The sequence below is a fragment of the Sebastes fasciatus genome, chromosome 8 (assembly GCF_043250625.1).
Source record: "Sebastes fasciatus isolate fSebFas1 chromosome 8, fSebFas1.pri, whole genome shotgun sequence".
NCBI lineage: Eukaryota > Metazoa > Chordata > Actinopteri > Perciformes > Sebastidae > Sebastes > Sebastes fasciatus.
In genome coordinates, this window is record NC_133802.1 from 20,497,919 (window position 1) to 20,523,155 (window position 25,237).

Here is a 25,237-nt window from a genome sequence, read left to right on the forward strand (position 1 = left end):
AGGAAAAATAATCAAAGAAGGAGCAAGTGTTAATGAGGGGGAACGCCTGCAGCGTCTCTTCCTTTATGTGTGCGTGTGTGTGTTGTGTCCATCTCCGCTGGACGAGGTAATGATGATGGATGGAGGGCAAAAGAGGGAATGAGGCAGATGTGTGCAGCGAGGGTTAGTGTGAGTCCCCTCACATTTTCTGTGTCATATATCCATCCTCTGGTACAATACCAAAAGCATGACATGGTTGACCTTCATGCCTTGGCAGAAAACATTCATTCATTCTGTTGACAAAGATCCTTTTGTTAGTGGGAGTTCTGTGTGTCTGCGTCCTTGTCTTTTTTTTTTTTTATTACAGCTGCACTTTCCCATGTTCCCTCAGTAGCCCGTGGGCAGACAGCTGTGTTGCCACGGTTTGATCCACAGATGTCGGAGTGTACAATGAGACTGTGCCCCAAACTCCACCTCGCAGCTCCCGCTGTGAGGCAGTTTTACATCCGCTTATTATCCCGAGCCGGCCCCGAGGTGATCCGACTATTACACAATCCCTGATCAGAGCGCCGACTGTTGCCTTAACCCTGTTGGCTTTGATGACACACCTCAAATGACACCCAGTCTAAGACCCAGGACAGGGAACGTCCCTCATTTCCGCACAGCCCCGGTGTCGTCATGTCTGGGGCGAACAGCTCAGGTGGAGAGGAAATCTTGCTGTGTGTACGTGTGCTTGTATATACAGTATATGTGTGTGTGTGTAAATGAGAGAACCCAGAATCAGGGGCAGGGTCTCGGAGAAGCTCGGCCCTTGCTCACAGTCGCGCTGTGAAGTGCCTCATTCTTCCGTTTGACATTGAAACTTCCCCTTGCACCTGTGCACACACACACACACACACACACACACACACACACACACACACATTCGTACAGTACATGCCGACATGCATTAATGAGCTCATATGAAGAAAATCCCCCTTTGGTCTTCAGGCTGTCTAACCTCACAACCAACAGTGACCTCTTGACATCTATTGGAAGTTTCTATTGCCTCATCTGGAAACTATGGATCATTTAGCGCTACTCCTTCTCACATCTGTGCCAACAGTAAAATACACCCAGGTCAGGTGCTTTTACACCATCTGTTAATACTGTAAACATATGCATTTCACTTTTCACCAATCTTTGACAATGCAAACATTTGTCAGTGAAAGCAAAACTAACAACAACTGGCTGTTTGAACCCAGCTATCCACATTTATTCTTCTTCATATGAGGGTGTGTTGGTTTCTCTTTGATGCGTACTGTATATTTCAATAAAAAGAGATATTTGGATGATTATAGCCGATACGGGAGACTCTCTGGTGGTCTAGCATCATTTTGAAACCTTCTTTTAGAGATACAATCCAGACTTGGCCACATTAATGGCTATACAAACATGAATTAGTCGAACACTATTTCATAAATTTAGATGATTAATTTCACAGTACGGGCCTTTAAATAAATTACGTCTAATGGTCGCCCTGTGCTGTATTTATACAGGCCGGCTGGACGTCATGCAGCCAGAGAAGTGAATAGCTCACACAGCTGTGTGTAGCGCACCGCAGCAGGCCCGAGTTCAGACATCCCATACACTCCACCAGACCCACTCTCGGGATTTAACAACTTTTATGGTGGTGTTGTCAGCTGAAGTGACGTTCAGACTTATTCTTTGAACACAAAGAATGAGTAAAAGTCGGTGTGTGTGTGTGTGTGTGTGTGTGTGTGTGTGTGTGTGTGTGTGTGTGTGTGTGTGTGTATAAATATGTCAATGCGTGAAGGTCAGACATTCAAAGAGCGAAAGATAAGACATCATATTAGGAATGATTTTTCTGGTCAGCCCATGACTCTACTCGCACCCAAAGTTGATGAGTGCGAGTGCAACTGTCAGTGTGCGAGTATGCAAGTATCGGTGCGTCCCCAGGCCTTTGCTGTGGTCTCCTCCGTCGTCTCTGGTTCTGCCGTTTGGACTGCGGTCTACTCATATAGTCCTCGTGTTGTTTATTGCGGCCCGGAGCCGACGCTGGGCTGTGATACCTTCGCAGATTCGCCTGCCAGAAAAACTTTTATGATGAAATGTGAGGCAGGAAAAAGGGAGGTGAGGACAAACAGAGAAGCTGTTTTCTTTAAGCCTCTGTTTTACTTTGCTAACCAGTGTCCAGAATCCACATTTGGCTGTCATGAGAGAGGAAGTCGAGGAGAATGAGTGTGTGTTTATGCATGTGTGTGCATGGTTGCATGTTTAATTTGCAGGAACGTGCATGTGTGCATGCAGAAAGCTATTGAATTTATGCATGTATGCATGCACACTTCAAAGGGGTTATTAGTTTGTCACTATTCGTTTAAAGAAATTCCACATGTTGCAAAGACTTAAATGTTATGCAACCACAGAATCTTGAAAACATATCAAGGTAATTTTTTTAAATGATATGGTGCTGAGTGAGGGGCTGGAAAGCTTAAGTGGGGTTTTGGGGGGGTGATATAGATGTGTTTTTTTATTCATCTATTCTGAGGAATGCCTCAATGCAATCTCCAATGTTCCTTTTGGATTTGAACTGGGCAGCATTGGGCCCCTCTACTTCTTTCCCTCACCTTTCACTTTCTTAATGCACAACAAGTCCGTATTTCTCGAATGAGCTTTTTTAATCCGTCATCCGATAAAAACATTACGCACAGAAACCTTGCACACTGTGTTGTATTATTCTATTCGTTCAGAGTTCGTTCAAATTCACAGTACAAGACATAACTGAATTAATTACGTTACGTGGATGCAGTGGACAGCGCTAGTCCCAAACGGGGCTTATGACTGAATGACATTAGCATGAAGTTATCGTTTTGCTGCCTAAAGCACAATCACTACTGACAAATCACTCCTACATCCTTTGTTTTGCAACCATCCCTGATTCAATTTAATTTTTTTATCTCTATTTTTATATGGTGTCAAATCATACCAGAAGTTATGTCGAGACGCTTTCCATATAGAGCAGGTCTAGACTGTACTCTATAATTTAGAGCCCCAATGAGCATGCATTCTTATGCCACAATGGCAAGGAAAAACTCCCCTTTAGTGGGTAGAAACCTTGGACAGAACCCGGCCCTGGGTGCTGCCGAAGGTTTCAAGCTGTTCTGCAATCACCTGCCACAAAATGAAATTCCACATCTCTGTATTATTTTATTTCATTATCGTAAAGTGCTTTGTGCTGGGAGACGGAGTGAATGTTTATCGTGCCATTTTGGATGATGACGTTTGCATGGACGGTGTCTCTGAGTAATCAAACAATCCTCTTTTTCCTTTTGACGGATGCGAAAAAACGCAGAAAATCGAACCTGTTCCGAAAACTTTAAAGATGGACAAAAGTTTCGGAGTCGGTGTGTAAACGTGATTGCCACAATGTGATTTATTTTTAAACATGCTACAATTTCGGACGAAAAATGCGGACTTGGCGTGCAAAGGTCTTTCTCTCATACACTAAACAAAAAAAAAAGCTGTGATAACAAAACAGGATGTGGTCCCTAGTGTCCAATCGCATACGCAGAATGAGTACCCCAGTTGTCCTTAAGAGCGTAGGAGTCCTGCTTTGCGTGGTATTTCTCTCACATGGAAACACACAGAAATGCACGACATAGCCGGGAAATGTGGGTCTGTCCCGAAGACAACCCGATCTTGAGGACTTGAGGGATTTTCTCACACCAACACATCACTTTGTCTCACCACAGGCCCCGCACCTTTAAACGGCAATAGGAAAACTCCTGGAGAGCGTGGAGCATGGCTGGAGGGATCATGGAGTGTTGAAAGAGAGGTAGTAGTGGCGGGTTGAAAGGGAGAGGCGTTGTTGGAAGACGACATTGAGAGGAACGGGACTAGAGGGAGAGGAAAATTGGAGAGGAAATTGAAGGAGAAGCGAGAGGTTAATCACCTTGACTTGTTAGCTGTCTGTCATCTCAGCATGTGTGCCACCTGATAAAGCCATACAGTATTTCCTGTAACAGAACTGCTGATGGAGTGGTGGTTTTTACCAGTGGAGGAGCAGCATGTCAGTGGTGTTAATGTGCTCCCCACCTTCTTTCACTCAATTCAGTTCAATTCAATATGCTTTATTGGCATGAGTGTGACAAAACAATATGTCAAAGTAATAATGAGATTAAAAAGGTACAATTCATAAAATCGGGAGGAGGTCGGGGTGGATGGGTGGGTCAAAAAACACAGAAGTTTCACCCAGGAAACTGGTGTTTGTACCATGTATGAAACCCAAAGTCAATGTTGATTCATTTGTCACGTAACTTCTTTACTTAAGTTACTCCACTTCCGGTGACGATATTTTCCCTAAACCTAACTAAGTAGTTTTGTTGCTTATACCTAACCGAGTTGTTTGCTGTGAAGACGGATGTTTATTTTGAAAAAGACTGAAACGGAAATTGACGCTGGACATTCGTAGGAAAACACACGAAAGGGGAGGGATAACTTTTCATAAGCTATCATACGAACCGTTGTACGAGAATACGCCGGTGCGTTTCATTTATCTCCCCCCTTGCTTTCACCCAGACTCCTCTCCATCCCACCATCCCTCCTCCGTCCTCATCCGTCCATCTCTCCCTCCTTGTTTTTCGTGTACTGTGCCTGGCAGCGGTGAGTGCTTTAAGAGGGTATTAGCAGGGCGTCTGTACCGTACTATCACAGCTTAGCGGGCCAGTGCAGGTGAGACAGCAGGGATTTCCTGTTAGGCCTCTCTGCTACATTCTTGCTAAATTGCTCTTTGCCAGGTGGGGCTGGAGGGGAGGAAGGGGGGGGGGGGTCTCTCATTCTCCCTTATTCTGTCTCATACACACACAGTGGCAAACACTAATGCACACACACTCATGTGGCAGCACATGGGCGCAGCACTGGGTGACGTGCGTGCGCTAACATACTGTACGTACAAAGGATTAGTGGTGCCACTAGTGTGTGTGTGTGTGTGTGTGTGCCAGTGTGGAGTGGGGAGGACAGAGCAGGGCTCAGTATTAGACTCTGGTTGTCTGCCAGAGGAGCAATATGAGATAAATACTTCACCATCTTACACCTGGGGGTCCTGGCCTGCTTCTAATGCTGCTGCTTGAGAGGAGCCCTCTGTGTGTCTGCGGGCTGCGCGGTGCACTCTCGTTTTACACAAACACATACGGGCAGGTAGGAACGAACCGTGGCCCAACACAGCCGTACCTCTCGATTGTCTTCTCAGTATATCTGTTGTGTTATTTTCCATTTCTGTAGTTGTTAGTGCCACATTATTTTTTTTTTTTTTCTACTGTGGTTTGCTACGCTTTAGTTACTGAAATACTGCCTACAAGTGGTGGAAGAAGTATTCAGGTACTTATCCATAGTCAGTGTATTACCTACAATAGATGACGGTCGGCACGCCCCCAGTTTGGAACAGACAGGAGTACCGACACATGAGCAAAGTAATGTACTGCTGTGGACGGGGCCGGCAGCAAAATATATTTTAGACCCCTAAAACAAAGACCCACCTAAAAAAAACAATATCAGTTTAAGTATACGCTATATTTACAATATTTTCACTAGTTTACCTTACCGTCAGACAGCTATGCAGTTTATGTTTCCGACGGGGAGCTGAAGTCTTTATCGATGCTCTCACCAAAGCAACCAGACTCCGTTAAAAAAACAATAATTTTACCTCTCAGAACACAGGAGTTGCTGGTCGACTGCAGCCTCGATCGATTAGTTTATTCGTGTTATTGTGGTACTTTGGTTAGTTTGGATTCACCAAAGACCAGCAACTAGGGATGCACCGATACCGATATTGGATCGTCTATCGGGCTAATACTGACACAAATAGCTTGATCGGGTATCGGTGATAATGGGGCCGATTTATTTCAGTTCAATTCTGTTTATATACTATACTATATACATTATATACTGGAATTTGATTTCCTGTTTAAGTTTTGACCAATTTGTTGCTGCATTTAAAAAGTTTACACCTGAACTTTAATTCCTGTTCATTTCGAAGATTTTTTACCAACTTGCTGTTGTACGATTTATTATTTTAATGATAAATAACAATTCAAGACATTTATATTTATGTATTTATTTGTTACATTTTGATTTACAAAGTTAGGAAAGCTAAATTTAAGTCAAGCCTGATGTTGCCTTACACGATAAAATAATGATCCCAGTCACTTCCACACAGTGAGGCAGGTGATAGATACCTCATACAACACCACTTCGAAACACCCTAACTATTCCTTTCATATCAGGGCTGTGCAGAGAAAATTTAAACGCTTTTTCATACAGTTTTTTATGCTTAATTGACAGTATATGAACAATGTTTCTTATTTTATATGCACATTATAGGTTTTTAAACTCTTGATATGCAAAGTAACTATAACTGTAAAATAAATACTGTAGTAGAGTAACTTATTTTCCTCTGAAGTGTAGTGGATTACAAATATGAAGTAGCATAACGTTGAATACTCAAGTAAAGTACCTCAGAGTTGTTGCCCTGTGAAACAGTTGAGAGATGAGCTGGTGAGAACAACAGAGCCTGTGCTTTAAGTGTTTTCACACATCCTCTCTGTGTCCAAGTGAGGCTTGTTAAAACGACTGTTAACAAGCTCTCCCTCGCTGCTTCTTAACTTAACTTGAAATTAAGTTCAAATGGGTTCGCTCATTGCGCCGTGGCAAAAAGTGCTGGAAATGTAATCAGGTGTTGAAGAGCAACAGAGGAGCACATAGTCTGTTCTTGACAGCCAGCTGAGTGTGTGTGTGTGTGTGTGTGTGTGTGTGTGTGTGTGTGTGTGTCACTGTAGGCGGTGCAGCAGAACACTGATAGATGTCCAATAAGACGTTCTGGAGTGAGCTCAGATATCACTCATCTCGTTGCACACGGCCAGATACGGAGGATTTTTTAATGTGTGAGTGTGAAGTGTGTGAGCAGTCTGATCTATGGCAGCGCTGGCCCAATCACACAGCACTCTCAATAACACATGATGGGACAGGCTCCAGGCTCATTCTCTCTCTGACACACACACGCACACACACACACACACACACACACACACACACACACACACACACACACATACACACACACACACACACACACTGCATCAGTCCACAGTGGTTCATATTACGGACAGTAGGTCAAAGCTGAACTTTCACTACTTCCAAATGTCAACACGTATATGTGTTGAGACATGTCAGTTCCAGTACTGAATAATAACATATGGGCCACCTGACTGAGAACTGGGACGAAAATCATGGTGTAAGCTTTCATCGTCTTTTTTTGTGTATTTCTTTGTATTTTTGTAAGTGTTTCTGTTTCATTCAATCTGGTCTGTTTCCTGTCTGTTATAGTCGATTATAGGTTACGTTCAACCTATATGCTTGCCTATACATTAGAAGTCGACCGATTTTTAAAGACCGATATAATAGTGATAGTTTTGAGCAGGGAAATCGTCCGATATCTTCTTAACTTCTGCAGCAGCCTAGTCAGCTACTTTTGCATACACCGTTTTTTAATAAATCATTTTTTTTGTCACTCTGAAATAAATCATTCGTAAGAGAATATCCTAAAGTGTGATTTGGTGGATTACATCATTGGAAAATGTTCTCTTTATTTGCAATGGGCGATGCACTATTGTGTGGCCTGGCCTTCTGTTGCTCATCCCATTACATTGTTAAATGCCACTCTTACAAACCATTAATGTTTGTGCATATTCCCACGGTAAACAGGTCCTAAAGTGTGCGATTTCATTCCATGAATGGATAGTTACATTGCTGGATTATTTGGAAGAGAGAATGCAAAATTGGCAAGTAAAGTAACAGTGAATGATTTCTATTTCCTCCCTGTCTGCCTTTATCGTGGACAAAGAGCTGGTAGTGTTGCGTTGTATATTTGAGAGATAACTCTACCTTGACTTTGTGTATGGAGCCTCAATGTAAAACGGTGATGTACTTCCCAGCGTGACTGGCGGAGGCTGCATATCCATCGGCCAATAGCGGAGCCCAGTTCCAAAATAATGATAGTTTGTAAAACGTCCTACCGATTTATCAGCCTAACTCTTCTATCCATCTGTCTGTCTGGCTAAACTGTATGAATATTGGGTTATATTACCCACTCTGACTCTTATTTTCCCCTTTCTCTCTGGTTGTCTGACATCCGGTCTACCAGTCTATTAGTATAAGTATATAGTTTGTGTTGTACAGCAGCAGTTCTCTTGCTGACTATATGTCGGTCAAACTCCCTATGGGTTTGTCTGTTCACATTTCTGTCTGACTTCTTATCTGCACTTAACTCCTTGTCTTGGTATTCTCCAGGTAGATGCTCTGCGGGTCCGTCTGGAGGAGAAGGAGCAGTTCCTGACCAAGAAGACCAAGCAGCTGCAGGACCTGACCGATGAAAAGAGCACACTAACGGGAGAAATCAGAGACATGAAGGACATGCTGGATGTCAAAGAGAGGAAGGTTAATGTCCTGCAGAAGAAGGTAAGTGAGTCCAGGGGTTGCTTGTAGTGTCAACGACTGTAATCTACTCCTTTCCCGCTCCACATTTGCCAGGAAAAAAATATTGCTCAATGAATTAAATCACTTTTACAGGGAAACAAAGAAGACGTCGATGTTTGATCATTGACAGGTTTGTTGGCTGTCACCACATCAGTTATTAACGAGCCATATTGGAAATGAATTCTCAGTTCTGGTTCTGGCCACATGATCATGTCTCTGGCACTGTGAATAGACAGTAAGAGTGTTTATTAAATGAACAACTGAATGTGTGTTAGATCTGCTACTTACAGCTGATCACTATGATCACTATTACTTAACAAAGATACCTTCACACATAAACGTCTTCTATACCCAGAGCAGCACGCACATCCTTCTATAAATATATATATATATGCACACCTGCTCACACACACACACACACACACACACACACACACACACACACACACACACACACACACACACACTCACTCGCATGGCATGTCTCAGAGGCCTTAATGACTTTTATAAGGTTAGCTATTTAGACGGTGCCTGTGGCCACCTGTGGTGCGCATGTTGGCAATTCCTCTTTAGACCAATTACACACACATAAAGGTCCCCTCTCAACTTCCTTGTTTCCTCTCATGTCCTCAAATTAGATCTCCCTCTCTCTCCTCCCACCCTCCCACTTGCTGAGTTTAAAGAAAAGGGGCTCCAAAGGTCACATGCAGTGCCATGAATCTGTGTGGATGTGTGTGCATGAATGTATTATAATGTTTCTGTGCGAGAAGCTTAAAGATGACCTTTATGTGCACCCTACGCCGCTGTACTCCTTTGGGTTCCACCTATAGCTCTTTATTTCAGGCACTTAATATGCTCGTTTGCAGCAGATAAATCGGGCCCCTCTGCTTTTTGACATTTCATTCATGTGCGATTTCAACTTTGACTTTATTTCGCGGCCACAGAAATGTCGCAGTCGGTTTATTTTGGAGGCGTTCGGTGGGAAGTTTAAAGTTTTAGTCGTTATTTGAGATCTTTTATTATATTGCTCTGTCCAGTTGCACTATTTTACTGTAAGCCTCAGTTGCCATTTTCATCCCTACAGGCTCAGTGAGATTAGGTTGGATGATGACTAGGCAAATATTTGGTTTATGCTGCCTGTCATTGCCTTGATGGCTGGTTTCTCACTGGCCAGTTTTTGCTCATTTCTTGATGTCTTTTCATCTGTCTCTTTGAGGAAACCTCACTCTTCCTCTGTGTATCCATCTGTGTTTCTCATTTTCTCTCTAGGACACCTCCCTCTCCTCACACAATCTTGAAAGCCTTCTTCCTCATCCCTCATTCATGCCACCTTTTTAAAATCCAGCAGACATAAAAAAAGAATATCATGACACTGTTACATTTGTTAATGTGACGTGAATGGAAAAACAAAAAAAAGTATTTTACACCGACAGGTGTTTCACTCCATTAGCCACACTGTATACACTGACCACAATCTGATTGGTTTTACAAATTCACTATTTCCCAACAGTCCCTGGGGGCTATAACTTACAGTGCTGTGCCCAATGGGGAAGGCAGCGGCGGAGCTAGGAGTCAAATCTAGTTTCCTTTCTGGGCTTCATACTCTTTATAAATTACTGCTGGATTATTATGAAATACACTGACAAACTCTTCGCAGGCAGCAGGAAGTCCTCCCCAAACACAAATCTAATTTCTATAATTTCTATAATCTAAGAATTGCTCACAATTCTTCCAGTTATTGATTAATTACTGAGGAAATTTTGATGATTTAAGATGGTCTCATGTATAACTGTGCAGTCCTAAATATCAGTGTTTTATATATTTTTAAGAATCTGTAATTTTTTTTGCTGAGATTTTCCTCCAACTTCCTGAAAATCATTTCTTAGGATTTCTTTTAAGACTCAAAATATTATGTTGGACTTTCATAAGTTGAAATACAGATCAAACTTTTATTTATAGTATACACATAGTAAAACACAGTAAAAATAAATATCAACATGCAGTGATGCTTGTGAAGTCTCATTGGAGAGATTTCTGAGTCTTTGTGCATCTTTGAGTTTTACTTTTCTTAGTGCAGCTGCAGTCGCCATGTTCATCCTTGATGAAGCAGGAAGATCAATTGCCTGACATGTAGACATGTAATGGCCTTTTTGATCAGTGTCATTTGTCCTTTGATTGATGCATTTTTCTTCTGCATCATCATGTTTGCCGTCTGTCTTTTCTTGAATGTAGGCTTTTCTCATGTTTTCCATCTCAAAAGCCTTCCTCGCCTCACACAAGGCGTCTTTTTCAGCGTTAAAAGCCTTTCTCCTCTTAGGCTTTTCTTTATTTTTTCATGTTTTCCTTCTCCGCGAGGAAAGCATCTCTCATCCTCTGGATGCCTGTCTTTTCTTGAAGATAGGCCTTCCTCATCATTGCCATCTCTTCCTTTTCTATCTTGAAGGCCTCCCTGACATCAGCCATAGCATCACTTTCAGCATCAAAGGCCTTCCTTTTCATACGATGGACCCTCAGTTCTGTGTTGAAGGTTTCTCTCTCTTTTTCCATGTTTTCCTTCTCGAACTGGAAACCATCTCTAATCCTCCGGATGTCTGACTTTTCTTGAGCGAATGCCTCTTCCAACTCAAAGACCTTCCTTTCCTCACACAAAGCAGTGTTTTTCTGCAGTAAAGGCCTTCCTTCTCCTATATTTTTCCTTCAGTTCTTTCTTTAAAGTTTATCTTTAATTTTGGATGTTCTCCTTCTCCAACTGAACGGCGTTCCTCATCTCAGTCATTCGAGCATACTCTCTTTGAAAGGCCTCTCTCTCTTTGGTCAGTCTCTGCCTGTTCATCTCCAGAGCCTCCTTCATCTTGTTGATGTGCTTCTTTTCACTCAAAAGTTGTTTAGTTTCTGCCTCAATCTGCCCATTCAGTGTGTCTTTTTCTCCAGAGCGAGATGAATCCTCTCATCTCTGCTGCTCTGGGTGTGAATCAAGAAAGAATCACACAAAAGCACCACTTTAAATCTTGTGTTTACCAGATATGTGCTCATAAGTTTCTTGGAAATAAATCATTCAGCATGAAAAAAGCATAACAAAATCAGCTAATCAACTGAAGAAATCTTAGTCAACTAAGACCAAAACGACCGATTAGTAGACTAATCAACTGAGAGGGGGCAGCCCTTCATCTCTCAGAGTTTCTGTCAGAAAAACATTGCAAAATATATAAATAGATAGCCTACTGTAGATTGAATGCTAGTAATGAATAATATTTATATATTATATGAAACCATAACACAGATTTTACACATGAAATAAGGCGGGAATGGTCAAGTAGGCCTATGTTCAGATATTGCCTCTTCTATGCCTCTGGCACCTCATCAACTCATTACCAAGCCTGTATTTAATAGTGGTTTAATAAGCACAGTTCAGTGTGTACGTCATTGAATGGTTAGTTTTTTTACGGTTCGGTTTGCATCCCTAATGCTGACATATTTGAGCTGTGGATGGTTGTAGCTATAGCTGCACCCAGAGATAAGAGTCAGGAGCTCCCCGGTAGCCAAATGGTTATGGTGCATACCACATAAACGTCCATGCTGTGTGGTGGCCTGCAAAGTCCATGGCTCAATTTCAGCTGCGCACCTTTGTTGCATGTTCTACCCTTATCTGTCTCCCCTTGTTTCCTATCTGTTTTATACTATCAGCTTTCCAGTAAATGGCAAAAAAGTGCCTTAAAATAAGAGTCATACAAAAACCAAGACACTGTAGTGTTGTTCAACTCATTGTGATCTTCAGTTACAAAATTTGGATTGTGAATTACCAGGAACAAAACCATTTGTCAGCATACTGTCAACAGTTATATTGGGAATCTTTCTTCAATAGACAGTAGGTCCAATAAAAACTGTTGAGGTCTGTGGATTACCCAGAGTAAGCAGGACATTGTTTCTGGGGGATGATGTTGCTGTTGTATTAATAATTTAAGGAGCACCACAATTCAATTCCATTCATCTCTGTTGTATTTGGGTGGCGCCAGAAAACCTGGCTAAATAACACTGAATCTATCTGTGTGGCTAGATGCCTCCAGAGGATGTGAGAAAATATGTTTTCTTGTAATTTGGGTGAACGTGTTATGACTAATCATTCCATGGTGGTATTTCTAAACATAAAAGTGCTGTTTTGGTGGCTCTTTTTCCAGGACGCTATAACTTACAAATCTGTATACAAGGGGATAGACAGGAATGCAGCTTGGGAAGCATAACTTCCTGGTTTCATACGTGTATAAGTCATCGCATCCCAATTGTAAAAGACATTGACTGACCGTGCATGTTTGAAGTCTTCCCAGGACAGGATCAAGCTTTCCCTGACACTTCCTGTGTCTAAATATCAAGGGTACACTCTCAACAAAGAGGGACTTTATTACCAATGACACACATTCCAGATACAGAAAAGCAAAAATGGTCAGCAGAGACGCCTGTAAGCTGTTGTGGCTGTCGTGACACAATGGGATGAGGTTTAGCTTAGATCATTCAAAAGTAGATTGAGTGGCTGGCCTCCAACTCATAAAATTATCAGCTCCGAATGAGTCAACTAAACACAGTTCATATGGCTGTTAATCTCTTGAATGTGTTCCCCCACTGATGAAGAGAGTCAACATCTATACCAGACACACACACACACCAACACACGCACACACACACGGCCATGTGTCATCCTCCCGGACAGCTTTGAGGGTTAAGATGATGCATCTGTGTTATTACGACAAGCTCTCTATCTTCACTACAAACAGGACCAGTTCCCCAGAGTGTTGGTGTTGATGACACATGCTGATGACAGATCAGCTGGTGCGTCATAATGTGATTTTGCTTTTGTGTGTGTGTGTGTGTGTGTGCATGCAAACTCGCTCTCTTTCCGGTCATAAGGAATTGACATCTGGAAAGCTGAGAGCAACAGCAGCCTGTATGACTTTTATGTGGGTGTAATATAAAATGGAATGGAAGAAGCTGGGAAAAAAGACTAAATGTAAATAACAACAGGGAGTCTGTTTGTTGCATCAAACTGTAGTTCGTGAAAGTCTTCTTGTTGCAGTTTAGTATTTTTTGACTTGTAAATCATACCTTTCTACCCTGTTGTTTTGGATGTTTTGAGTCCTTCAGTTTTCAGTTTTCTTTTCACCGTACAAACTTTTTAATTTTTTTTTATTTTTACATAGGGATTAAAGTGCGTCCCTCCTTTAGCATTACTCACCTTTAACCTGTTTAGCAACTTATACCAAATATTTTAAAGGGGACTTATTATGCTTTTTTTCCCTTTCCTTTAGTGTGTTATGTAGTTTTTTTGTGCATGTAAAAGGTCTGCAAAGCTACAAATAGAGATGGCTCGATACCGCTTTTTAATGTCCGAAACCGATACCGCAACCTTGAGTATCTACCAATAACAATACCAATCCGATACCGTCTTTTTCCCTCTCTTAAACAACTAAATTTAATAAATTTAATAACTTTAGTTACTTTGCAGATTCAGGTTATTAATACAAAATATAATGAACTAATAAATGATGATGTATTATTATAGATTAAACTACCCAGCAGTATATAAAGTCATTAAAATGAGCTCCACATATACCAGCTGCAACATTAAAGTGATGAACACATTAATGTATCAATAATTAGAATACAATAATATAATATAGATTATTCTGCATAATGAGTACTTTTACTTTTGGTACTTTAAGTATATGTTGATGGTAATACTTATGTACTTTTACTTGAGTAGCCTAATATTTTGAATGCAGGTAGCACTTGTAGCTAGTATTTTACACTGTATTATTACTACTCTTACTTAAGTAGAGATCTGCATTTTTCTTCCATCTCTGTATGTTAATATTAGTTTATTGAAATTTAAAAAAGGTTTCCTTTCACTCACATGCACACAATTTCCAGATACAGTTAATGCAGTGTAGTGCGTGCACTGTTTACCTCTCTGTCATCTGCTGCCGTCTGTCTGTTTGTCTTTCTCTCTCTAAAGTGCGTTCGCGCTCTGAGTTTTAATTTCTAATAAAATTAGTCGTTTACCGTTTTAGTTTGTTTTGAAGCGATGCCGTAGCGAAATGTTAAGCAAAAGGTTTGTAAAATAAGAGTTCAAACAGAGCGTTTCAGAGAGAGGGTGAAAAGAGGTGCAGCAGCACAGCCGGTATGAGAAAAGTAAAGCGTATATACAAGTATAATAGGTCCTCTTTAAGTGTCAAGAGACGACTTCATGTGCATACAAATGAGAGTACTTCAGTGAAACCACACTTGTGTTTGTTAGACTTCTCTGACTTTGAAGTTTAAAGGTCTGTTGTTTGAAGTGTGGACCTTCTGAATGGTAAAGTGTCCCTCTTTCGCCCCTCTTTGGTTCGGCAATCACTTCTTTAGTACAGCGAGTGACACTTTACAGTACATACTGGAGAAATGACTCCCAGACTGGTGGGCAGATGAGTCACAGACAGTGCTAAACACAAAATGATTGTAGTGCACCACTGCAGAGACTGCGTTAATTCGCAGCATACTGTGTATCACTCATATGTGCCCTGTTTTCTGTCTCGGGGGAGTATGACGATTTCTATCTTTTCCTCGGAGTCTCTCCATGGACAGTCACCATGACTTATATCATGGTACCATGATGTCATGGCTGTAGTTTGAGCCCTACATTGATCCTAATAGTCAGAGGCTGAATTTAACAAAAAAAAATAATGAGGTCTTTAAATGAGAAAACGAGAAATGCATATGCTAGGTTTAGAGCGGGGCATTTTCGGTCTTACGTATCACAACGCAGAACAGTGGCAGCTCTGTTCGAGCCCTCGGTCTACGAGACCATGACCAATGCATAATGATGCATTTATTTATTTATTTTTTCAGGTTTTTTTTTTTTTTTCTTTCGCTGGGGGGGTTAGGGGTGTGGGAGGTACACACGCAGAGCCGGTTGTGGTGCGGTTTTGGCATACATGTGTTATTCATGTTCAAACATTGTGGTCGTCTCAATCCATATTCATGCTTTTAAAAAGGCTGGCTGTGTGCATGGACGTATAGTATTCCCTATCGTGTTCCCTCCCTATGGCGACCACAGACAGAGAGATTCGATTACGTCTGCTGGGGCATATGTGTGTATGTTTGTGTGTGTGTCTAAGGATGCCCCGTACACAAGGGTCTCTGTTCGTTATGATAGTGTCTCGCAGGTATCCCCTAGACTTTCTCAGGGGAACCCAGCTCTGTTTCAGAGCACCCTCTGCCAGACTCTTTCAGCACTTGCTCTGGCCTGGTGTCATCGACACGGCGAGGCCTTTGATTGTGAAGAAAAGTAGAGAGAGAGAGAGAGAGTGATATAGAGATAAATAGAGATGTTCCCTGGCCTTCTACATTTCCTCTGTTTCCTCCTCCTACTTTGATGTCTCTCTGCGGAGCAGTTGCTCTTCTGTCTGTCCATTTGTCATAAGGTTAGGAGTTTTCATTATTGTTGAAATACTCTCCATGTCCCTTGTTGAATTAAGGCATGCATCGTATTAATTTGAGCAAACTACTGTACCAATGCAAAAAAAAACGTTGGTGCTCCTTTCTCTCTCTTTTCTCTCCCTCCTCCCACATGTTTTACACATCGCCCCCAAAACAACACTGGCACTTTTGAGTTTGATGCATATGGATAGCGAGGGGAAGTGCTGCATGTTGATAGAAAGGAAAATATTAGTTCAGCATTGGCACAGTGTTTATTGTGTGTGTGTGTGTGTGTGTGTGTGTATAAACAAGGCCTTGCTTTCTGCTTTTGTGTCCAGATGTGTATGACAGACAATGATCTCTTTCTCCAATTTTAAACCACTTCCTAAAACAGTCATCTAATAATAAGTGTTGGTGCCTAAAAAAGGTCGTTAAGTCCAGTGACGCACCCTGACACGGGCTGGGTAACAAACCTCAATACATTTTGATTTGTGACTGAAATGTGACCACAGGTCGGAGGATCGGAAAACTGTCAGTGCTGCAAGTTGGCAGCAAATGCTCGGTCAGATTCTTAGTGTTGTTTATTTAATCTTTGGTCAGATATTTCCGGATCTGGATCAGGAAACTGCTAATTTTAGACTGTGATTTATTTAACTAAGTTCTTGTACTGCCTCTCCAGTTAAGACAGCACTGAATATTGATGCAGTGTGAAGTGGGGCACATTGTTTATTAAATGAAAACAGGGTTTTTGAAAATACAGGTGTATATTCCTAGCCCTGTCTCCTAAAAATGATGTTCCAATACCACTAAACTGCAGTCTCAACTGCGTTTGGATGGAAGCATGTTTGGTTACGGATTACGTTTGTCTTTGACGTATCACAAAATCCGAGGACAGCTGACATAGTACAAAAAGTGACGCTCAGAGCAGGTGACGTAGTATATCGAGCAACCGCTAATGAGAGTTAAGAGCAATAACAACGTTATTGAAAGTTACGTGGTATAATAACGAGTACAACAAGTGAGAAATCCACTACTGGCAGGCGGGTGTGGAGGTGGATGGGTCCAACAAACAACGGACTTTCCCCCAGGAGGCCAGTGTTCGTGTCCCGTGTGAATCGTAATCATTTTAAGCCAAACCATAATGTTTTTTTTAATTAAACCTAACCCAGTACTTTTGTTGCCTAAACCTAACTAAGTAGTGTTGTTGCGTTTTGTTTTGTTTCAATTTACAATATTAATCACGTGTTTAAAACAGTTTAAAGCTGCGACTGTAATCCGGGAGAAAATATATTTCCTTTGAAATGTGATTGAGAATGCAGTTTAGTTGTATGGGAATGTAATTTTGAGGGAGACAGGTTTATAATCCTCAAACTAAGGTATTGAAAGAAGTATCGGTACTGAAACTCAAATATACCGTATTGGCACTTACTAAAAATTCCAGCCCTAACCAATGATATTACAACTAATACTGTTTATAAAGTAGAGGTGCATTGCCTGAATACCATTACTGAATATAAAGACTTAGCATCTATAATGTTTATTGCATGAAGCTGTCACCTGCCTTCATGTACTTAAGGTCAAAACAGTGAATGACTGACATACCTAACCCTAGACACACTGTAAGGTACACTGTAAGTATTCCAGGTGAGTGATTGTGTGTGTGTAACAGCTGTATTTCTCAGCGTGTGAGCGTGTGTGTGATCTTGATAGATCTCGTGATGAGGCCACCAATGCTTCTTTCATCCTAATGGATTCCATCTGACCAATCACAGAGCAGAGACGTGGCTACAGATAAGCCCGTTGGAGCTGGGGAGGTTCCGGTAAACAGCCTGTGATAGCCCCCCTCCCCACCTCCTTCACCGTATCCCCCTTCTGCTCCTATCAGCAATCAGCCGGGGTTAATGGTGAGAGCCTGAGGCCGGCTGATTGGAGCCAGGCTACACATCAGTCAAGACAAACCCAGTGTCGGGCCACATGTCAGGCTCCAGCTATTCGAGTCCGTCTTCTCCCTGACCGCAACACGTGCACCGCAGTCGAAGACATCGGACGTGTTTGATGACTCTCCGAAATGATGAAGAACCCAAACCTGACTGTATCCTGCCAGATGACACCGGAGCCATAACTCAGGCTGACCTGCTTCGACCTAACCTGTTGGCAGTCGAGTGTTAGTATTTCATACTGTAAGATCTGAGGTTTCTGTCTAAAGTGGGTCACAGTTTGACCCTCACGTCTCTCAGCTGAACCGTATGACTCGCATGCTGTATTTGACCTGTCTGACCAGATCACTGTAAAGTGTGCCGGGGTCAGAAGCTGCAGGTTGACACACAGCTGCTGTGGTCCCCGCCGGGTGGCCACAGAGGATTTCTTTCTTTCCTTCTCTCTCAGATCAAAGGGCTCCCATTCCCTCTCTCCAAAGAGGAGAAAAAGAAAAGAATTAATACTAATGGTGCTGGGAGCAGAGGAATAAAGCGTCAGGGTAATTACCCAGCAATCACTGCAGCATTCCGCAGCTGAGGGGGGCAGAGATAGGGGTCTTGAGCCTAAAGAGCATGGACGTGGATCAACTTGGCCGGCACACACACACACACTCACGTACAGCCTTAGCTTGCACAAGTGCAATCTGTCTTCATTGAGAAGCTCTGGGGTCTGCAGGAGTCTCGTTTTGCTCTGTGGTCGGCCAGGAGAAATCACTATGAAAACAACACTTGCTTCGTCTTTCTCGCTGTTTCTCTTGTCATCCTCCGTGTGCGTGTCTGCATCGCCGTGTGTGTTGTGTAAGTGTGTAAGTGTACATAATATGTGTGTGTTAATGTGTCTGGTGTGTATTTGATATGTATGAATGCAGTGGAGGGTCTCTGTGTGAATGACTTTCTGGAGGAATGTGTGGGGAGAGGGGGAGGATGTCTGCTTGTCATATGTGTAAGTGCTATATGCAGCCCCAGACATTCATGATAATAATCATAGCCTGATTGTGTGTGTGTGTGTGTGTGTGTGTGTGTGTGTGTGTGTGTGTGTATTCCTCAGAGATCTGTACTGTATGTGCAGAGCCACATGTTACAATGGACATACAGAATTAGACAAGTGGTTTCCTGTTTGTGTATGTGAGTGCATATTCAAATGTGTTTATGCATATACACAAACAGTAGGCCTCATTTATCAAGCTACTTCAAGGTCCCATATTGTGCTCATTTAAAAAAAAAAAAAAAAACTTTATTTTTCTCATAGTCTGTCTGAATATGTTTGTATTCACCCTGTTGCACCAACTTTCAATTGAATTGCGTTGCTAGGCAACAGCTTGGGTCCATGTTTACTTCCTGTCAGCTGATGTCATTCACATACACTGTGGTTGCGTCCGAAACTCCACACTAACATGCTATTTAGTACGCTAAAACAGTATGTGAGATATTTTAGTATGTCCAAAACCTTACTATGAAACTAATAGTACACAAATTGCATACTATTACCGGTGAAATATTACAGTATGCAACGCTGGATACTACGGTGGCATAAATATCCCATAATGCAATGTGGCAGTAATGACAACGTTCATAACGGTCGTTGACAGAAAGCTTTATAACGTCAATAACGCTTCAATTTAAGATTTTCACTTTGCTTGGCGTAATATAGATTTTAAATTAGTTCAGACTTTGATTCTAACAAACCGTCATTTTCGAGGTTGGCACGGGTTACCATGGTTACAGGTATGCAACCGACAAGGAGTCTCTCAGGATGTGACGACGTAAATTACTGCTCAGTGCGTCCGAAAAGATACTGTTTATTCACACTAAAGTATGTTGAACGATAGTACACATATTGAGTATGTAGTGGATAGTATGCGATTTTGGATGAAGCCTGAAACAGGAAATAAACTGGGACACATTTAGAATGTTTAAAACTGTGTAATGGTCTGAATATTGTAAATTTGTGACATCACAAAATTACAGAAATCCTGACAGCCTGTTTCAAAAGCACGGTTTCTGAATACGGGCTGTGTGTATTTCTCTGTGGTTTGAGCATTTCGATACTTCCACAGTATTTATAAAACGCTTAAACCTGCTTTATAATAAAAAAAGACATGAAAATCTCACTTTTTACAATATGGGACCTTTAAATATTTTAGTTTCAGTAACCACAAATTAGGATTGATCAAAGTTTTGGGATTTTTTTCTCTAGTTGGGTAATATCCTAAAGAAGATTAATTGTAGTTTATGAACATAACTCAGGTGCATCTGTAGATCACACCGCTTCTGGACGTATTACTCAGTCCTAAAATAGGTAATAATGGTTTAATGCAAACAAAGATTATTACTTTTTAGGAAATGTTATTGATGAGGCAGTTGTGTGTGAGTAGAATAATTGTTACTTCTCTCTTTCTGAGTAGTTTTTTCCAAACTTGATCTGTAAAGCACTGTTTTTAGCTGAGTGACTTCTTTCTTGGTTACCGATAGCAACAGACCAGTTGAGATAGTCTGTGTTTTAACTTACGCAGAATATGACTAATTTGCTTTTAGCTTGCACTTAATGTTGAAATAATTCAGTAGACCCTTGCCACCTCGCCACCTTGCTGACGATAGCAGCCGCACTCAGATTTTATCTGCCATTTCTTGGCCCCCTCCTGAAGTTTGCTCTGCATGCAGTTATTCGCTTTTTGATTTCAAGTTTCATATCATGCAATCGTTGTTTCAAATCTTGCATTCCATAAACAAAATTATATTAATGTAATCTGTAATTTATTGTTAAAATTATAACCTTTCTGAAGCAGATAACTCAGCACTTTGGTTACTAAATAATGTGTTCTTTCTGATCTTTTTACAGCCTATTTGATATAATTTCTTACATTAAAATCATCTTTACTTTATTTGATGTTTCTGAGGTTGTGCCATAGTTATTCATTTAAAACGGAGGTCATGTGATGTAGGTCATTTCCATAGAAAGGATTGGGATTTATCCTTGTATGCGCGCTGACAAAATACAGGGAAAGTTGCTCGTTTGCAAAAATATACAAGAAAATTAAATACACACTCATGAATATTGATAAATTAGACTTATTGTGTGTATTCATCTGTGTTCTGTATGTTTTTTTTTCTCTGTATTCATAAAGTGTGTATATGTTTACACGCCTGTGCGCCTGCATCCAAATGAGAGTGTGTGTTGCTTATGGACACAGAGCACCTTTGTATTTCTAAACAGGCGCTGGTAGTTAGGGAGCAGAATGAATGTCGGGGCGATGGAGAGGAAGCCGCTGTGAGAGTCACAGGCCTCAGTTGTAATCGCAGTGATACCCGTAGAAAAGTCTGTCTCTTTCGTTTGCTCCTGGTTCCACCTCGACAAACCTTTCCCTTGGCTGTGGGATCAGCGAAGTCCTGCCTGTTTGGCTTGTCAACACTAGATCCTGCCTCTGCATGGTCCTTTTTGGTTTTGGAGGCAGAAGAGATTTGGTTGAGAACAACACAGCAGATATAGAGAGACATGTACTAGGAAGGCTAGCACACATGCAGGTACACAGTGGCACGATACATCGTTTTTGTGTACCCAGCCGTCTTCTGCAGACAAGTGTTGGCCAGCAGATCAAAAAAGCTTTTTCATTTTTCTTTCATCAGGGAGGACACTCTCTTTTTCTCTCTTTGACATACTGTAGTTTTGAAGTAAAAGCTGTTCCCTGACAGAAATAAAGAATGACCTCTACTTCCTTGTTTAGAAACGTGTGGATGATTTCAGAACCTGAGCATCGTGCTTTTTGACCCTCTTTCCTCTTCCTCCCTCTCTCGGGCACCACTTGTCTTATGAAGTCATTTCGCTCCGTCGTTCTGGTCGATAACAGATGAATAATAACGCCTCGAGCAACGAAGCATGACATCAGGAGGGTCGTTCGAGGGGAATAGGGGAGAGGTGGCATTTACTGTTTTAAGGGTCTCTGTGTCAGGTTGTCCCCTTTACGTACATCCCCGGCCAGTCGACTCAGCGGTCTGCAGAGATCTGATGGAGCTATGAATAAATGGTGGCAGTTACTTTTCAGTGAGTAGCATGTTTCTGCAATAGAGGAAGCTGCAGTTTCAGGACCGCAGTCCTAGGACTGCATGTCGAGAACACTAGTTTTTCGCAAAGCCTACTGTCTTTAGTGTAAATACTTGTTTAATAGTCATTGTTTTACCATTTTAATTAAGTTTTAATAATCATAACAATTAAACTGTGCTGACTGCTTGTTAACCGACACAATAAGTGTGTGTGTCAGCCAGCCAAATGTCAATAATGTAACATGTTATTTCTATTCGGTTTTAGTAGCATCTCTCTCTCGGGAGACCTTTAGCGCACAGTCGCAGATTGAACTTTAAGGTTGGGGGTTGCACAAATAAAATCTAGAGGGAATGTAATGTGTACAACGCAGAGAGGTCTAATGTATTGGGATGTGTGTAGCCTACATATTACACCCTTCAAAGAGAATGCGACGCATGCAAGTGTCGGTGACAAAATCAGTTTGATTGCAGTGTTTTCTACTGGAATGAACTAACTGGCCACGAGCGACAAAGCGCCGCACAGCGTGCGTGTTTGAGCTGAATTTTTTTCAGACGCCGTGTTTCTATTTATTCCTTATTCGGAACGGCTGATTGGTGAAGTTGAAATGAGGAGTTATCTGTACGATACCTCCTCATTGTACTACAAACACCTAAATCAGGAGGCAACAGGCTGGAGGGAGATCGCCTGAAAGTTTATTTATGCTACTGTTGGCTGTGTTGTATGTCATTTTCAGTAAATATCACAGTATAAAACCTGTGTTTTCAGTTTAAAAAACACAAACGTCGGAAGATAGCAAGTACTACTCATCGATCATTTAAGAGGTTACGTCTCTAGTCTGATCTCGACCACACAGCTGATAGGTAGGCCGACGTGGATTGTTTAGCCTACATGACATAACAGAAGTGCATATTTAACGGTGTGGATAGTGTCCGATGTTATTAGGCTATAAGTAAAGAAAAAGACTTATCTTGTTGATTTCTTATTCTGTCAATAAGAAGACACAACAAGCTCGATATTATTCATCATTACAATAAATTATTAGTTCTGCGTATATTATAAAAAATATAGGTGCATTTCTAGGGGGTTCAATGAGCCCGATCAATGCAAACTGTGCTCGCGCTGTAGCGGTTCTGTCATCATCCGCTGTACAAACAGGTAGGCAGTTTGTAGGCAGTTTGTAAACGTACCGTTACTTATTTGAACCCAAACCGTGATCTTTTCTATCCTGAACCTAAGGAAGTAGTTATATTGCCTAAAACTGCCAATTTTATGTTAAGCTACTTTTCTTATTCAAGGAAACGTGTAATGACGTAGTGTGAAGAAGGTGATTGTTTTGCTCAGTTGTGCAAGTAAAGAAACTGGGAGCAGTATCTCTTCTGTGTTACCTCGCTCTGTAAAGTGAAGATGTGAAGTGTCACATCTCATGAATATGGAGTTCACCTATTCAGAGAACTTTGGGAATTTGAGTCTCTTTCTGTGGTTGTGTACCGCTCTGCTGTCCTCACACAGCGGATGCTTGAAAGACATTAACATTTTTCATTTTATACTAACTCTGGAGTCATCACAAGTGGATATAAGGGCCTGTTGCAATAAATGGCCACATGGGGGCGCCAGCGTACACAGTATCAGTGTTTGCTCAGTCTGCCAGTGTTTCCCGTGCTGCTTTGCTTCACAGGCAGAGTGGTGGGAGTTGGTGGTGGGACAGGGGTTAAATGAAGTGCAAGCACACCCTCCTCACACTGGAAAGGTCACTATCTTCCCCGAGCTTCATGACCACAGTGGGTTTCTCTTTGAAGAGCCACATCTGAGTGCTCAGGAACCGGAGGAAGTCCTTTATTAATCTGGGAATCATCCAGCTCTGATGGCAGGAGATGGGAACAGTATGCAGGTGTGCGCGTTCGAGTAACACACACACATAAACACACACAGTTTGACATGTACATGCTGTACTTGGATTGCAGTATGTGCTTGTGGAGTACTTGAAGTAGCAGTATGACATTTCCAGTATGTAGTCTTTCATCGTGTTTCTCTCCGACTGTGACCTAGATTTCTCTGGGGAAGTACACACTGTGTTACTACATATTGTTCAGTTTGCGGTTATTGTCCCTCTGTGTATTTGTGTGTGGCTGTGTGCATGCACATACGTACCGCATCAGCGCCAGGATCTTTGGGTTTTTACAACTGTCCCCGTCATATTTTCAGAGGTGATGACAAGCGCAGAGAAATGAGACTTTCAGAAAAGGGCGACCAATTATTGTTTGGTGTTTTTATTGGTCCAAAAGAGTTTTAAAAATACAACCGATTGTATTTTTATGGTGGTCACGCTCCACGCTGGTCTCCTCTTGTGTTCTGCAGAAATGATTCCTCTGGAGGCCACCGAGTTCTAGTTCTCAGTTTGGATGGAAGACAGACGGGTCGACCGGGTTTGTGGTTCTGCTCCGGAACAAGCTGCTTTTAGATCACGACTTTTCGCCAGACATACAGGGCCTGATACTGTTTCACTAACTTCTCTCCCGTTGCATTAGAACCCAGCTTGTCCTAATCATGATCATACTCTTCAGACTGCAACAGCAATGCAACACCAAGGCTCCAAAGCCCACTAAACAGAATCAAAATGGTTTTGTTGACGATTTACTATTAACTTTTTAACTTTACATGAATGTGTGTTAACTATTGTTTGAGACTTCAAATCCCCCCCTCACTTTAACTATGTTTTGTTTCACTGGTGACAATATCACAGCCCACATTTAAGCCACTATAGTTTCTAGTTGATAAGTCAAGAACATTATGACTGTAGCCAGCACCACCAAGTTTATAACATGGATGTATAAAGAGAACTGGATACAGCGTCGGAGGCGGGCTCCCATTCATTCCTGTGAGAGTTGCTCAGTGGCGCATGAAGCCAAAATGGCTCGACTGCCTAGTGATAAAGTACCCGGATCATCCGCCGATCTTCCGCATTCATTGGGTCCATAATGCAGGCGCAGTAGCGTTTTCCTTTAACTCCGCCTCCCAGCCCTCGGTCCAGCCTCGGTCTGGGTCTCACTCCCATGAACGGAGGAAGGAAAGTAACTCTGGATTAAGCTATATTACAACTTTTAGGACCTAATGATTTAAATAAGAGATATTCAAGTGTTCATACTGGGAAGTTAATTTACCTAAAAAAAAATTATCCGCTGAGTTACAGACGTTTCTTTCCCAATGTAAGTCTATGGGAAAAACGGGACACGGAAGTTGTAGTATCGCCGTTTGGGCGCTACAAAAATTT

The 25,237-nt window shown here is 41.8% G+C and overlaps 1 protein-coding gene across 1 annotated transcript in view; it reads left to right on the forward strand.

The window, feature by feature from the left end:
- LOC141771955 (ERC protein 2) overlaps positions 1–25,237 on the forward strand; it is a 177,140-nt gene that overhangs the window by 34,534 nt on the left and 117,369 nt on the right. Inside the window, exon 9 of the mRNA XM_074642504.1 lies at positions 8,323–8,490. Within this exon, the coding sequence (XP_074498605.1) occupies positions 8,323–8,490 (168 nt within the window). The remainder of the gene's footprint in view (positions 1–8,322; positions 8,491–25,237) is intronic.